The 16,407-nt window shown below is 45.8% G+C and overlaps 2 protein-coding genes across 5 annotated transcripts in view; both read left to right on the plus strand.

The window, feature by feature from the left end:
* The window catches only part of POU2F3 (POU class 2 homeobox 3), a 102,948-nt gene extending 100,829 nt beyond the window's left edge, over nt 1-2,119 (plus strand). For all 3 annotated transcript variants that reach the window (XM_044258053.1, XM_044258050.1, XM_044258051.1), the window contains 2 exons: nt 235-367; nt 1,325-2,119. In XM_044258053.1, coding sequence (XP_044113988.1) covers nt 235-367; nt 1,325-1,364 — 173 coding nt within the window. In that variant the 3' untranslated portion in view covers nt 1,365-2,119. The remainder of the gene's footprint in view (nt 1-234; nt 368-1,324) is intronic.
* A 6,791-nt stretch (nt 2,120-8,910) lies between these two features.
* Nucleotides 8,911-14,003, plus strand: TLCD5 (TLC domain containing 5). Of its 2 annotated transcripts, none has more exons than XM_044258055.1 (3): nt 8,911-9,166; nt 11,252-11,440; nt 13,005-14,003. In XM_044258055.1, exon 3 carries the CDS (start codon nt 13,109-13,111, stop codon nt 13,541-13,543), a length of 435 nt encoding a protein of 144 aa, XP_044113990.1. In that variant the 5' UTR covers nt 8,911-9,166; nt 11,252-11,440; nt 13,005-13,108; the 3' UTR covers nt 13,544-14,003. The 2 variants fall into 2 exon arrangements, with proteins under 2 accessions (XP_044113990.1, XP_044113989.1); XM_044258054.1 differs by having other exon boundaries at nt 9,082-9,166; nt 11,241-11,440.
* Nucleotides 14,004-16,407: the final 2,404 nt, after the last annotated feature.

Raw genomic sequence — 16,407 nt, forward strand, 5'->3', positions numbered from 1 at the left:
CTTGGACCTGCAGAACCAGCCACACCATTCTCCGGGGCCCGTGCTGGGAAGAGCATTTATGATGAGAGCCCTCTGGGGCCGGGTGTTGAAGCTAATGTCCCCGGAGTGGGCAGATGGGTGGGACACAGGGAGGAGTGGGAGTTCTCTGGGGAGACATGTCTGAGGGCCATGTCAGGAGGTCCCAGGACCCAGCAGCATTATTTTCCCCTTGTTTTTGCCTCTGTTCATCCTCAGTAACGTCATCCTGTTCCCCTGGGAACAACAGCAGGCCTTCGTCTCCTGGCTCCGGACTCCACGCCAACAGCCCCACTGCATCTCAAAATAACTCCAAAGCGGCAGTGAGCTCCTCCAGTTTTAACTCTTCGGGGTAAGGTGGAGGAGAGAGTCCCGTGACATTCTAATAGGGTCAAGGGACATGTGAGATGTTGGGTCCATACCTCTGAAAAGAAAGCTTGTCACAGGACTGGAAAGGGGAGTGGGGAGACGGGTGGGGGTGGGGGGCTGTGTGGAGAGCCAGGCTGGACCATATCCCTAGGGAGTGGGCTTTAAAGAGAAACTTCGGCCAGTGAGCAGTCCTGGCAAGGAGCTGATGTCAACAAAGCCAAAATTTCCATCCTCACTGGGAGGGTGGAAATTTCCAAACACTCCTATTAGAAAGGACCAGGCCCTTCAGTGGGCTTCGGAGCGCTCCACTTCCTGCCAGGAACCCTGTTCTCGGGGTGTTCTGACATGAGCCTGTGAGCTGGAGCTGTCTGTGTGGCTGACAGAAGGAGAGAGGAAGTTTTGCTGCTCCCCGTCTGGAGCTCCTGCCTGTGAGGCAGTGAGGACAGCGGCCTCGGCCTCGGGGGCCCAAGAGTCTGCTCTAAAAGCTATTCTCAGAGCAGGTGCCTTGAGGGAGTCTTCCCTGACTCAGAACAAAGCAGAGGTTTGAAAGTTCGATGTGGGAGGAGATTAATCCACTTGACCAAAACCAGGCCACTCAGCAAAGGCAGCCAGCTCTTACTGGCCCACAGGTACACAGGGCAAAATATTGGGACTCCTCCACCACTCCCACCAAAAAAGAAGGAAAAATCTATATAATGTATGTTTTAAAAACGTTTTGAGATAGAAGTCACACACCATAAAAATTGCCATCTAAAACGTGCGGTGCCTGGATTTTAGTGTCTTCACAATTTTCCATAACCATCACCATAATCCAATTCCAGAATGTTTTCATGACCCCCAGAAAGAAACCCCCTACTCCTGTTAGGAGTTCACTGCCCATTCGCCTCTTCCCTCAAACCATTAGCAGCTTTACGGTTGACTTGCTTTTCCTTCCTTCCAGATCTTGGTACCGATGGAATCATCCCACCTACCTCCACTGAGACCAAAAAGTTTCTCGGAATCCACCTGGCCCTGTATGTCCCCCTGGAAGGAAGGGAATCATGCCCTCTCTGAATGGACAGATTACTGTCAGAAGAGTGGAAGAGAATCCCCACTGCCATCCCAAGTTCTTGGTTCTTCAGGTGTGAGGGCCTCCAGAGATCCAACTGTGACTAAACCATGTGCTGGCTTCCAGTGCTCTTGAAACACATTCCCCCTCTCCCCGAGGTGTTCCCTGTTTTCACCTTCTTTCCCCGTGCTCCAACCCTCTAGCTCTAAATACTTCCCATGGCTTCCCTGTGGCAGTCGTCTTTCCGAGAAAGGACACCTTGTCATTATTTTCCAACTCATCCATGGGCTTCTGGGGACAGCGGTTTGACTGGTGTGCCAAACAACCAGAGGAAGAGATTATGGCTTGACTCTGAACTTGGCCACAATCGCTGAACTGATCTCTAAATTCTGTGAAAAGATTGGAATCTGATGTCTCCACCAAATCCTGGATGCTTTCTGTTGAGCAAACCTTTCCGACCGAATCTTCATTTCACTCCAGGTTTTCTGTAGTCCCGACCCCTTTTCTAGAACCGAATCCACTCATGATGGCCTTCTCCAGGTTCCCTCCTTTTAACAGAAGGCCGAGCTACCCTCAGTCCCCTGGGCGCGTTTCTCTGCCCATAGGTGCTCTTCTGTGTGCTACACCTGCTCCAGAGTTCGGGAGTGTTATTCCTTCTCTCCTTCCTTGTCCTTATCTGGTCCTCCCCCCCCCCCCCCCCCCCCCGGCTGCAGGAGGAGGAACACAAAAGCAAACATGTAATGATTATGTTGGTAGATTCCCTGTATATAGCCCCTCCCTGTGTTTGCAGCTACCTTCCCTCCATCATGTGGAATTTTCCAGCAAAATGTTTAACTCAGGTGTGAATTTTGAAGATATCTCTGTAATATTTTATCTCCTTTTTAAAAAAAGAGAAAGAAAGGAAAAAAAATGCCAAAGTGTGAAATACTGTGCTAGCTTCCACAAGAAGAGTTCCCACATGGGCTGGGAATGTTTGTTGACTTCTCGGGAACATTATCTCTAGTCTCCTTCTTTGTGGGCCAGTGTGTAGAGAAGCAACATGAAGCCATTCCAGCAATGGTAACTTTTTTTTAGGAAAAAAAGAAAAGAAAAGAAAAGAAAAAAGACTGTATATCCAAGAAAATGTTGAGAATCTAAGGAATCTCTCTGTTCCTAAATAAATTTGTATAGTTATGATATAAATGATTCCACTATTGATAAGAAAAGGTTTAGATCATTGTTCTGTGTCTTTTCTTGAGGGGAGGGATAGGAGTGCATATAGTGAAATGGGATTGGGGGAGCACTTGGCTGGCTCAGTCAGTAGAACATGCAACTCTTGATCGCAGGGTTGCCAGTTCGAGCCCCACACTGGGTGCAGAGATTACTTTAAAAAAAAATGGGAAGGGGGAAAATGTTTCAGGTTGGTATATTAAGTCTGTTACTCCCCGGACTGATATGCTAAAGATGACATACATACATTAATACAGGGCTTCAAAGAATTCAGAGTTCTTACTCTTTTTGACAGAACTATCTTGAGGGCAGAGTAGCAGGAAACTGGTTGAAAGGGGAAGATTTTTAAGTGGGAGGATGTTAAATGTTTAAGACCAAGTCATTCAGACTTTAAAGCTGGAAGCAGAGGCTGAAAATCTCATATTGCAGATATCTTGAAGGTCAATTATTAAATATTCACAATGGGAAGCAACAGGTATGTAAAGGAAAGCATAATCCAATAATCAAATATATTTGGCTTTTGAATGCACTGTGACTTTTGCTGAGGGGCTGAGGGACCAGAACGCTCTCCCGGTGGTTTTTCTTAGGTTAATAAAAATTTAAATAGCTACCATTCCTGAAGGAAACACTGACCTGTGGGAAAGGGAGGCCCTTCAAAAATGTCATGGCTCAAGGGGAAACACTGAAATTGGGATGTAACATTTGTTGTGAACAATATCTAAGTGCAAAATCTCTATGTAAATAATTAAGACTTAACTGTTTCCGGTGTTTGGGCCTTATATTCAGACTAATATTTCATGTCACGAAGCTGAAGAAGGAAGCCAACTTGTAGTGGTTGCTGTCTCCAGAAAAGATCCAGTTGGAAGGGACTAGGTATGCGGCAAAGAGACAACAAGAGGAGCCTTTGGGACTCATTTAAATCTATAAAGGGACAGCTCTGTGACCCAGGAGCCCATGGGTAGTTACATTGTCCATAATGCTAGTTTTCTCTCCCTTTCTTCCTTTCTTTCTTCCTTCCTTCCTTCCTTTCTTTCTTTTTCATCGCTGGATGGGTACAAACCACATGCCGATTTTCATTCATTTCATCTTTAAAAAAATTTTATATTTTTAGAGCAGTTTTAGATCCACACCAAAATTGAGAGGACGGTACGGAGATTTCCCATACATCCCTGCCCTTTCACGTACATACCCTCCCCCATCATCGACATCACTCACTAGAAAGTACCTTTTTTTTTTTTTTTTTTTTTAACCAAGGAAGAATCTACATTGATATACAGTGATCATTCAAAGTTCACAGTTCATCTTAGAGCTCACTCCTGGTGTTGCATGTGCTGCAGGTTTGGACAAAAACATAATGACCTATACCCATCCTTGTAATACACAGGGTATTTTCACTGCCCTAATCCTCTGTGCTCTACCTGTTCACTTTTCTCTCCACTACAGCCTGCAACCACGGATCTCTTTACTGTCTCTAATAGCTTTGTATTTTCCAGAATGTCCTATAGTTGGAATCATAGTACATAACCTTTCCAGATTGGCTTCTTTCACTTAGCAATGTGCATTGAAAATTTCTCCATGTCTTCATGGCTTCATAGCTCATTTCTGTTTAGCACTGAATAAATAATATTATATTGTCTGGATACACCACAGTTTATGTATCCATTCCTCTACTGAAAGACATCTTCGTTGCTTCCCAAGTTTGGGCAATTATGACGAAAGCTGCCCTAAACATCTCTGTGTGGGGTTTTGATGTGGACTGAAGTTTTAAATTCCTTTGGGTAAATACCGAGGACCGTGATTGCTGGATCATATGGTAAGAGTATATTTTGTTTTGTAAGAAGCTTCCAAACTGTATTCCAACAGAATGTGGCTACACCATTTTGCACCCCCATCAAACAGTGTATGGAGTTCCTGTTGCTCCACATCTTTGCCAGCAGCTGGTGTCACCAAGCATTTTGGATCTTGGTCATTCTAATAGGTGTGTAGTAGTAGCCCAGCTGTTTTCATCTGCATTTTCCTGATGACATGATGTGGGACATCTTTTCGTGTGCTTATTTGCCATCCGTATGTCTTCTTTGGTGAGGTGTCTTTTCAGGTCACTGGCCCATGTTTTAATCAGGTTATTTTCTTATGTTAAGAAAATGTTAAGAGTACTCTATTTTGGATAAAAGTCCATTATCAGATGTGTCTTTTGCAAATATTTTCTTCCAGTCCATGGCTTGTCCTCTAATTCTCTTGAATTTGTCTTTGGCAAAGCAGACATTTTTAATTTTTTTTTTTTAAGATTTCATTTATTTATTTGACAGAGAGAAATCACAAGTAGACGGAGAGGCAGACAGAGAGAGAGAGAGGGAAGCAGGCTCCCTGCTGAGCAGAGAGCCCGATGCGGGACTCCATCCCAGGACCCCGAGATCATGACCCGAGCCGAAGGCAGCGGCTTAACCCACTGAGCCACCCAGGCGCCCCCAGACGCTTTTAATTTTAATGAAGTCCAGCTTACCCATTATTTTTGTCATGGCTTGTGTCTTCGTTGTTGTTTCTAAAAAAACATTACCATACCCAGGATCATCTAGGTGTTCTCTTCCTGAAATGTTACAGTCTTGCATTTTACATTCAGGTCTATGATCCGTTTGGAGTTCATCTTTGTGAAGGGTGTAAGGTCCGTGTCTTGATGTGTTTTGTTTTTTGTTTTTTGCATGTGGATGTTTGGTTGTTCCAGCAGCATGTGTGGAAAACACGGTCTTCTCTCCTTTGTATTTCCTTAGCTCCTTTGTCAAAGATCAGTTGAGTCTGTGTAGGAGGGTCAATTTCTGGGCTATTCGGCCACGGTTTCTATGAAAGAAATGCAGAATTGTAACCTCACTGCTCAGCCTCCAATAGCTTCCATTATCCACTGTCTTGGACCACTGTTTAACAGAGTCAAACCTGGGAGCGGGCCCTGATTTACTTTTCTCATATGCATGATTCTAAAAAATTCCAGCAAAGTTTAACCAAAGGTTGGTTAGCTTCCTCAGCAGCTAATTAGGCACAAGAGAATCTATGGGCAAAAACCAGTCACTGTCCAGGCAAGAACAAAAAAGAAGAATTGCTCCGCTACTTTTCAAAATTTGCATACTTCAATTTTTACTTGACTCAACACTGGTGGGCCCAGCTGTGGGCTTCCAGCGCTAAGGAATTGTGGTGAAACTCAGAGAATGAGCTTAGTTCCAGGACTCAAGTTAAGACTCCTGCTCTGAGGGCGCCTGGGTGGCTCAGTGGGTGAAAGCCTCTGCCTTCGGCTCAGGTCATGATCCCAGCGTTCTGGGATGGAGCCCCACATTGGGCTCTCTGCTCAGCAGGGAGCCTGCTTCCTCCTCTCTCTCTGCCTGCTTCTCTGCCTGCTTGTGATCTCCGTCTGTCAAATAAATAAATAAAATCTTAAAAAAAAAAAAAAAAGAATCCTGCTCTGAGCCCCTGGGTTTCAGGCTCAGTGTCCCTCCTCCCTGTACACTCTGCATGCACCTGCTGTCTTTATGTACTGTGTTTGCTGATTCCTCTGCTTCACCTTCTAGACTGTGGGAAGCTCCTTAAAGTTGAGGTTCTTTTTCTCTTTATCTCCATGATTAACACTGTGCCTAGTACTGGGGCACCTGGGTTGGCTCAGTTAGTTAAGTGTCTTCCTTTGACTCAGGTCATGTTCTCAGGGTCTTTGGGATCCAGCCCCTGTGTCAGTCTCCCAGCTCTGTGGGGAGTCTGCTTCTCCCTCTTCCTCTGTCCCTCTGCCTGCTTATGCCAATTAATATATAAAATCTTAAAAAAAAAAGCCCCTAGTGCAGTGCCTAGTACATAATAGGCAATTAAGATTTTTGAAAATTAAGTTCTCTCTCTCTTTTTTTTTTAACCTTTGAATGACTTTTAGTGCCCTTCACCGAGGCTAGGAGCTGTGAGTACCTAATAATACAGTACACATCTATAGGTCATTCTAGTCAAGGGCAGGCAGTATATCTTGGTGGTTGAGACCATGCCCTCCAGAGCCATATTGCCTGGGTTCATACTCCAATCTGCCTCCTACTAATCATGTCGCCTTGAGCAAGTTCCTTGACTGCTCTGTGCCTTAGTTTCTCACCTATAAAATGGGGATAACCACAGTAACTATCTCACAGACCTGTGAGAATTAAATGTTAATAATGTATGTAAAGTGCTTGGAACAGTGCCTGGTACAATAAGTGTTGACTGTTATTATTGTGATTATGATCACAATTATTGTCATTATTATTCCAATAAATTGGTGGAGAGTTTCCTGTTCCCTGCTCTCCCTTATAGTCCAGAACTTCTTGCGGGGGAAGGGGTGCCACTATTGAGAAATATCTGATTTGGTAGAACAAGGGTTATGGCCAAACATATATAAATTAGTAAATTTAATCCGAGGTAATGAAGCTTGCATGAGGATAAAATAAAGGCTCAATAAAGGCTCCAACAGAAGAACTGGCATTTATCCGCCAGACTTTAGACCCCTAGAGCCTTTTAGTACTCCTTTCTTCCCTGGAAAATGGTGGCAGCAAGAAAATAGTTCCAAATCCAGATACTAGAAGAAGAAAAATACTACAACAATTAAAAGCAAATGGGGAAAGTTGATATTTGCATACTTTCCATTCAGTGAAATGGATCCTTCCCTGTTCTGTTTTTCCAGGCTCTCATTACTTCTTATCTGGTCTGTTCCAACCCACTTGAAGCAGGTTGTCTTCTCCATTCACCTTACAGGGACTTCCACTGAGTGCATAGCAGTGATTCACAACTTTGGTTACACATCGGAATTCTGAGATTCTGTGTTTCTAATAAACTCTCAGGAGCTGCAGATTTTGCTGGACTACTGACCACACTCTGAGTAACAAGGGCTTGGAGAACATGGTAACATTATATCCCCTTGCCCAATAACATCAGAGGCTTCCTGTTACCCACATCATAAGATGCCTCAGCCTGGCTTCTCAGGCTGGCATCAGAGTCACTTAAGGTCCTCTGACAGCAGTGGTTCTTAAATGTGACTAGTATCTGAATGACCTGTGGGTTATGTTTTAAAAGATATGTATTCCTGGCCCCCACATTAAGCCTGCTAAATTATACTCTTCAAGATACAGCCTACAAGGGCATTTGGAAGACACATCCTAAATGTTGTAGAAGATCAGCAAGGTTTAGGCCCCAATCGTTTCCAATAAATACACTTTTCCAGGCTCATTTCCCATTCATCCAACCATCATTCATCACATCTGCCTCCTACCAGGTATTAGAAAAAACAAAGATGAAAACAGTTTGATCCTTACTTATGAGAGATGAGCAAGATAAATGTCAAAAGTAGATTATTAACTACTTCCCAGCCGTGGTGTAAATGCTCACATCCCTACCTAACGACTTCGCGTTTTAAGACTGTCTGGGCCCCGCAGCATCCCATTGTCACCCATCCTAATAAACGAATCCAGATACCCTCTTTACCCCATGTGAGCCTCCATACTTGTTTGGTCATTTCTTCCAGCTGGCTTTCCTTAGTACTAAAATAGAGCTCAAAGAGGAGAAAGGAATTACCGGAAGTGTCACCAACCACAATAATTAACATTTTTAAAAAAAGATTTTATTTATTTATTTGACAGAGATCACAAGTAGGCAGAAAGGCAGGCGGCGGGGTTGGGGGGGTTGGGGAGACAGCTCCCCGCTGAGCAGAGAGCCCGGTGTGGGGCTCGATCCCAGGACCCCGGGATCATGACCCCAGTCGAAGTCAGAGGCTTTAACCCACTGAGCCACCCAAGTGCCCCCACAATAATTAACATTTGTATAATGACTTCCTTGGGCCCGCCATTGTTCTAAGCAGTTTACATTGGTAAAGCGTCTAAAATTCTCACAACGGCCTTATAAGATGGCTATTACTACTATCCCGGTTCTGGGTTTGAGAAAACCGAGGCACAGAGAAGTTAAGCAACTTGCCCAAAGACACAGAGTCAGTAACCAAGCCGGGTTTATTTTTAAGTCTTATATTCTACCGCCAAGTTGGTGACAGGGCTGTCAGGAAAAGGACTAATTTCTAATGCCCAGGCCTAAGCCCTTTCTGGCAAATCAGTGATTGGTGTGCTGGTTTCGCAACTGAGACTCAGTGCCTAGTAGGGGGGTGAGCCCTCAGCGACTGGACGGGCTGCCCCAAACTGCGGGGACGGGGGACTGGATGGATAATTATTCAAACAAACAAACAAACAAACACGCAAACAAGGGAGGCAGCCTGCGGGTCTCACGTGACCACTAGGTCACACCCCGCTATCTCCCCCCACCCCAGCCCGGAGCGCTGGAGGAGGACCCTCCGGCTCCCTTTAGGGACCTCCCCCGTCCAGCGCGGGTTCTGCGCTCCGTCCTCCCAGCCACAAGGTGCCCCCAGACCCCCGGCTCCTCTTCCGCCGCCGTCAGAGCATCGTTCTCTCTCCCTCTCTCCGCCGCTTCCTGCTCCGGGGATCCGCGCTCTGAGCTCTGGGGCCGAGGCGCCCGAGGCTTCCCGGGGCGCTCGGCCAGGTAACAGCGCGGCGCAAACGGCCGCACTCCGGCCGCCGGGCTGGGTTCGGGACGAGGACGGCCCGGTCCGCCCGGCCCACTGGCGGGGAAGGAGGCGGGCAGATGGCCCCGCCTGGCCGCAGAGGTGGGGCCGGGGTGGGGGTGGGGCTCTTGCCACGGGGGGCTCGGCGGGCGGGAGGCCGGAGGTCCGCCCAGCGCCGTGGCCCGCGGGCGGTGGGCGAGTCGGAGGGAGCGGCGCTCGCGGTGCCCGCGGGGCGCCGGGGCTGCAGCTCGCCCCAGCCACGCCTGCTCCGCGGCCGCGAGCCAGGTGGGCCCGCCCAGCGCTCCTCCTCCCGAATCTGGCCCTGGAACTGGAGGAGCGAAGACGGGAACCTTGGAATTCTGAGCCGCATCGGCCACCCCAATACCCTTCCGTTCTTTTACCCAAAAGTGGGGGGGGGGGAGAAAAGAAAAAGAAAGACAGAAACAAAAGCGGAAATCCAGAGATGGAGTGACTTTCCCAAGGTCACAGACTTGTATCTGCCTTTTACAAATGTCGATTCTTTTATTTAAATGTTTGTAAATAGACTACTGTTTCCTCTGTTCTGCCAGGGAATTAGGATTCAGGGAAGAGGGCTCTAAAAATACTAATCAGCAGATCCAAATGAGCTGATCCGTATTACTGGCCGGTGACCCTGGCATTTACAAGGAAATAAGCGAGAACGGTTCTTTTCACTCTGGGTACTTTGTATTTCTGGCCCTTGCTCTGGAAAATTGGCCTAGATGTTTTACAAAATTTATCTCAGAACTCCTTGTCAGAACTGGGCCGGATTAGAATTTTCAATCCTCTTTTCTTCTCTTTCGTCCCCCCCCCTTTTTTTTAAATGGAGGCTCAAGAGGTGAAAGTGATTTGCCCATACTTTTATTCGGATTTAGGGGCATAGACAGAATTGGAACTCAGGACTGTGATTGATACCTGCTGTTTTCTTGAATAGAAACCTGATTTCAGATGAACGCTGTGCAGAACTTGACCTTGGTAAAGCCCTCTGGATAGCATTCTGGGGAGTGGTTGTGTATTGAAGTGTGTTGGTCCAGGGATACTATTTCACATGTCAGAATAGGGTTAAGCAATAAGGGTAGCCATGCAGAAGATTCCTGCTGAGATGAGACAGATATCTGAAATGTTTTTGACTTTTTTATTTGTACTTTCAATAGAGGAGCTAACGAATATTAATAACAACATCTTGGTTACTTTAAGATTTTAGACCTGGATGGCTAAATTGACTCAGTTACAGTCATTCTTGGCTTGGTATACCTGTCATTAGTAAAAATTTCAGAGCGTAGCTTTCTGACTTTTTTTGGTGTTTAACTGATTAACTGCCTTAAGGATATTTTTTATATCTCAAACAAAAATTTCCCACTTAAACACCTTCTGCTTCTGCCTTGGTCAGTCTTTGAGTTGGGTTTCAGAACTGAACAGAACTAGGATTTTTTTTTCCCCATCCTAAATACCTAGACTCCGTTTAGTTCCCTATTCAGGTTTACCTCAAGTTTTGATTTTAATTGGTAAACCTGTGACCCAAATCCAAACTTCAGCTGAGTCAGTCAGTATCAGCTTCAAACCACATGAAACCGCTGTGCGTCATATGACCTCTTGCAGAAACCACAGGTGGTGGTACTGTTTTTTTCACGAGAGTGTCTTATTGGGATTTTTGAAGCGTGAACACATTATCTAATATGTGTATTGTATTACTCATGTTCATCCAAGGTCAGTCATCACTGGCAGGTTATTGTTGACATTTACTCATCGTAACGATATGATACGTTATTATCAGGCAGTCTACCAACTCAGAATGCAGTTCCTTGTTTTCGGTTTAGGGGTTTTATCAGTTATCTCTAAGGAACATGGAATCAGAATCACAACCACGCTTTAATGAACAGTTCTTGGCTGTGTTGATAAGGAAGAAGTATTTCAGTGAAAGCAATGTTTTTGTACTATCCTAGAGTAGGAATGAAGATGATACGCAAATTGACCCAATGCTGTTTTCTTAGGGTGCATCCTTTGTTTTTTCTGGTTTTGGTCTTTTCATCATAGGATGGCATTAGCTCTGTGTCCGCAGGTACTGTGCAGCCTGGGGGGCTGGCTCTCACTCTACATCTCTTTCTGCCGCCTGAATAAGCACCGAAGCTTTGAGTGGAGCTGCCGGCTGGTGACGTTCACCCATGGAATCCTCTCCATAGGCCTCTCGGCTTATATTGGCTTCATTGATGGCCCCTGGCCTTTTACCCACCCAGGTAGGTGGGAGACATTAGAGGATTTTTCCCTAAGGGGTTTATAATTTGGGGGATAGTCTTGGAAGGATGGGACATTTTCACAGAATTTGTACAATATTGGAGAATATTGAAGAATAATTACCTTTATGATTTGTATTGGGAGTCTTCTTTTAAAAAAAAAAAAAGATTTTATTTATTTATTTGACAGAGATCACAAGTAGGCAGAGAGGCAGGCAGAGAGCGAGGGGGAAGGGAAGCAGGCTCCCCGCTGAGCAGAGACCCTGATGTGGGGCTCGATCCCAGGATCCTGAGATCAGAGGCTTAACCCATTGAGCCACTCAGGCGCCCCTTTGTTTATCCTCCTTAACTGTGATATAATAATTTGTTATGCATATCCTATCATTTAATTGGTGTCTCATTATTTATAGCATCTATATTGATTTTTAAACTGCTAGATGTACAAGTATTACCTCCTTAGAATAAAAAAGGTTGTATCCCCTTGAATTAGTTTTCTGGGGCTGCTGTCACAAAATGCCACAGACTGGGAAGCATAAACAACAGAAACTTATTTTTTCACAATTCTGCAGGCTAGAAGTCCAAGTACGAGTTGTTGGCTGGTTTGGTTTCTTCTGAGGCTTCTCTCTTTTGCTTGCAGGTGGCTCCCTTCTTGCCATGTCCTCACATGGTCTCCCCTTTTCATGTGTCTGTGTCCTACTCTCCTCCTTTTATAAGGACATCAGCCATATTGGATAAGGGCCCATCCTAACAACCTCATTTTAATTTACCTCTTTAAAGGCCTTCTTTCCAAATACAGTCACATTGTGATGAGTTGGGCTTTAGGGCTTCAACATAAGAATCTGGGGGGTACAATTCCGGCCAGAAGTCCCCTAGGATCTGATTGTTTTTTTAATTCCTTAGACTCCTTTTTTTTTTTTTTTTTTTAAATTTCCTTAAATTTCTATATTGAGCTTCTGAGGTTTTCCCAAAACTATTCCAGCTGATATGAAAGCTGCAATTAAGCTGTATGTCTTATATGAAGGTTTTAAAGAGATTTGAACATTGAGTCCTTGCACTCCTTTTTCTTGGGCTAGAAATACACTAACTCCTGGGGTTCTTTCCAAGGCCACTTTCAAGAAAGGTAGGGCCACCAGTGCCCGGCAGTCTAACCCATTACGCTAAGAAATTAATCTGGCATCCAGGGAAAAATAACTAAAAGAGTCTGGAAACAGACCTTTAAAATTGGTTAAATAAATAAATACAATTTTAAAAAATAAAGAGAAAGAAGCTGTAGGGTTTTAACTGAAAAGACAAAACAACTCAATTTTATGCTGCTCTGTAGAGAGGACACTGAGACCATGTCTGGTGCTCAGATCACTCATCGAGATCCGATTCAACAGAACAGCATTTCCCGGGCCTGTGATATTATTGGGCTTAATAAAGACCCAGGTTTTAGTTTTTAGTCTTTTGTGGTTGTCACTCAAATGCATGTGCCTGCCTGGTTCAGGAAAGCTCGGGAAACATTGGACCCTGGTGCAAGGCATCAGGGTCCAGCCATTCAGTTTGCTTTTGTCTCGGTTTATTTCAGGCTCACCCAATACTCCTCTCCAAGTGCACGTTCTGTGTCTCACCTTGGGCTACTTCATCTTCGACTTGGGCTGGTGCATCTACTTCCAGTCCGAGGGGCCCCTGATGCTGGCTCACCACACGCTCAGTATCCTGGGCATCATCATGGCCCTGGTTCTCGGGGAGTCAGGCACAGAGGTCAACGCGGTCCTCTTTGGAAGTGAGATCACCAACCCCTTGTTGCAGATGCGCTGGTTTCTCCGAGAAACAGGCCGCTACCACAGTTTCACTGGAGATGTGGTGGACTTCCTCTTCGTGGCCCTGTTTACCGGAGTGAGGATTGGTGTAGGAGCTCGCCTCCTTTTCTGCGAACTATTCTCCCCCAAGCCCAGGTGGTTTGTGAAGGTTGGGGGAGTAGCGATGTACGCTGTGTCTTGGTGTTTCATGTTCAGCATCTGGCGCTTTGCATGGAGGAAAAGCATCAAGAAATACCATGCCTGGAGAACCAGGCGGGGCGAGGAGCGACAGCTGAAGCAGAACGGCCATCTCAAAACGCACTAGCCGTGACTTTGTCCAGACGGTGGGTCAGGGTTAGTCAGCCGCGGGACCCAGGTCGGAGATACAGTGTTACAGAACCATGCTTCCAGTGAAGTTAGGTTTCAAAAAATGGCTAAACCTTATCAGTCAGTTTGGTCAGTCTTCGAATGGAGCCCATACCAGTATTAAAACACGAACTTCCACCATAGCGCGGTTGTAGAAAAGCGAAACTACGTGGTGGTAGTTGTGAGTATGTCACTGTGACGTGAGCAATGCTGCATTCCTTTTAGTTCCGGGTGTCCCGGGGTCCTCTTGTCTCTGGGATGCCTGATGGCTAGACAGCTCAGGAGTGAATTTGAGAATTCCTTTGAGAATTGACTCCTGAGCAAACTCATTCCTGCTTTCCATGTAGCAATTTTTTTTTTTTTAAGATTTTATTTATTTATTTGACAGAGACACAGCGAGAGAGGGAACACAAGCAGGGGGAGTGGGAGAGGGAGAAGCAGGCTTCCCACTGAGCAGGGAGCCCGATGTGGGACTTGATCCTAGGACCCCGGGATCATGACCTGAGCCGAAGGCATACGCTTAATGCCTGAGCCACCCAGGCACCCCTCCAGGTGGCAATTTTTTAAAAAATTTTATTTATTTGACACAGAGAGAGAGATCACAAGTAGGCAGAGAGGCAGGCAGAGAGAGGGGAGGAAGCAGGCTCCCTGCAGAGCAGGGAGCCCGATGTGGGGCTCAATCCCAGGACCCTGGGATCATGACCTGAGCCAAAGGCAGAGGCTTTAACCCACTGAGCCACCCAGGCGCCCCTCCAGGTAGCAATTTTAAATAAGTCACCCCATTTACTATAAAGGGAGGGACTTTCAGGAAGAAAATGTCTGACATTCTGAGTATCAGATCAGGGAACTGGTTATGCTTACACAAAGGGAAGAGCAGAGAAAAGGATGGGGTGAAACTGGCCGTGGTGGTGGGTCACTTCTTGAGGACCCCCTATACCAACTGTTGAGGGTCCCCAAGACACCCCCAGGTTTAGTGCTTTGCTTGGAGGATTCTCATGACTCAGAATATAGTCAAGGTCCTAGCTGTGATTAATTACAGTGAAAGGGTACAAAGAGAGCAGCAAAGGGACAAGGTGCCTCGGGCGGAGTCCAAGGGAAACCAGGCCCAAGCTTCCAGAGCCCTCTCCAAAAGGGGGATCACCCAGGATGTGCTTAATTGCTCTAACAGCAGTTTGTGGCCATATGTGTAAAATATCCAACAAGGAAGTTCATTAGATGCTCAGTGCCCAAGTGTTTTATTGGGGCCCATGCCCGGCATGGAGCAAAATTCCTGACTCTCAGCAGGAAGGTAGGTGTTCAGCTGTACCATATTGTTTGCACAAACAATTTAGGCACAATGGGCCATTCTCAGCAGTTGGTGGAGGGGTGCTCCCGAAATCGAAGTTCCCAGATGCCAGCCAAGGGCCAGCCTTGCAGGTGGGCCTTCCCAAGGACAAGAGTTCAGGTCTGCCGTGTTAACTCTTCCCTGCACGAAAACCAGAGAGCTAGGGCTTTGGATGAGAGATGAATGAGATGTGGACAGATTTACCAAGTCCTGTTGTACGGGTTCTGCCCTACCAGGAAAACCATGCCAATTCTCAGGGCTTTTGTGCATTAATCTCCCAGGCATGAGAGGCTGGGAGTGAATTCCATAGGGATTTACCATGTGGATTCCACAGTGCTTGAGATGGCAGTTCAAGTTTCAGCTCTGCTCTACATACTACAGACCAGAACCAGTCAAGGGTGCTGGCCGCAGGGTGATGAGGCTAATTTTTAAAATTTCATATACATTCCCTTTAGCCCTCTAAACTACCTTTTCTTTTCTTTTTAAGATTATTTATTTGTTTGACAGAGAGAGGCAGAAAGGCAGGCAGAGAGAGAGGGCGGGGGGAGCAGGCTGCTTGCTGAGCAGAGATCCCGATGTGGGGCTCAATCCCAGGACCTCGATCCCAGGACCCCAGGATCATCACCTGAGCCGAAGGCAGAAGCTTAACCCACTGAGCCACCCAGGCATCCCTTAACTACCTTTTCTTTTCACTGAAAAAGGTGCCCTTCTCTGTGGATAAAATATGACAAGGGCTGTATTGGAAGGGAACAAAATATTTCTTAGTCCAGTAGACTCTAATCTCACCCAAGGAAAGTGAGAAATGTAAGCTTAGAACGAGAGGTTAGGAATCCATACTTTCTGGGTTCTTTTAACTAATTTGGCTACTCACTTGCCAGATCGATTGGGCAGGTCGCTGGTGTACTCTTTGTCTTGGTTTATACCCCGTTGGGAATGAATGAAATACCAAGTTGTGTATTTCACAGCAACACTGTGGCATTTTATTAAGGAGTATCTTTAATGTAGGACTTTTATGGAAAAAGAAATTAAGTATTATTTATTTATTTATTGTTTATTTATTTATTTGATTAATGTATTATGTTACTTAGACCACTGGGGATTGGTATGCTCAGTTACTGAGCAAATGTGTAGGGCCACTGAAGGCTAAGCCTAGGTCAGTAGAAGGTCTCCACCCATTCTATGGTCACTGGTAATACTAACCTAATGAGTGGTCTTGAAAATGGAAGTCAGTGGCCAGATGTGGTGGAGCATTGGAACTGCATAAAGTCATCGTTGCTCTGGCAAAAGCAGCTTCCAAGGCATGTTAACAGTGGGTCTTTTAAAAGGACTGTCATCTGGTTAACGAGGTTTGCTGCACATGGAAATAATCTGACAGTAGCGTCTCCGTCTCTTTTCTTCTGTGATCAGGATCCCCAGAAGGCTGGTGAGATTCTTTCCAACAAAACTGTGGTCAAAGTTGGATGCTAGGGAATGCTGATTTTAGCAAAAGCCTAGTAAAA

This window comes from Neovison vison, chromosome 7 (assembly GCF_020171115.1).
Source record: "Neovison vison isolate M4711 chromosome 7, ASM_NN_V1, whole genome shotgun sequence".
In the NCBI taxonomy this organism is placed as follows: domain Eukaryota; kingdom Metazoa; phylum Chordata; class Mammalia; order Carnivora; family Mustelidae; genus Neogale; species Neogale vison.

Coding starts and splice junctions, on each gene's coding strand:
- TLCD5 (XM_044258054.1), top strand. CDS start 11,242: ATGGCATTAGCTCTGTGTCCGCAGGTACTGTGCAGCCTGGGGGGCTGG. Junction 11,441..13,004: donor CTGGCCTTTTACCCACCCAG/GTAGGTGGGAGA, acceptor GGTTTATTTCAG/GCTCACCCAATACTCCTCTC.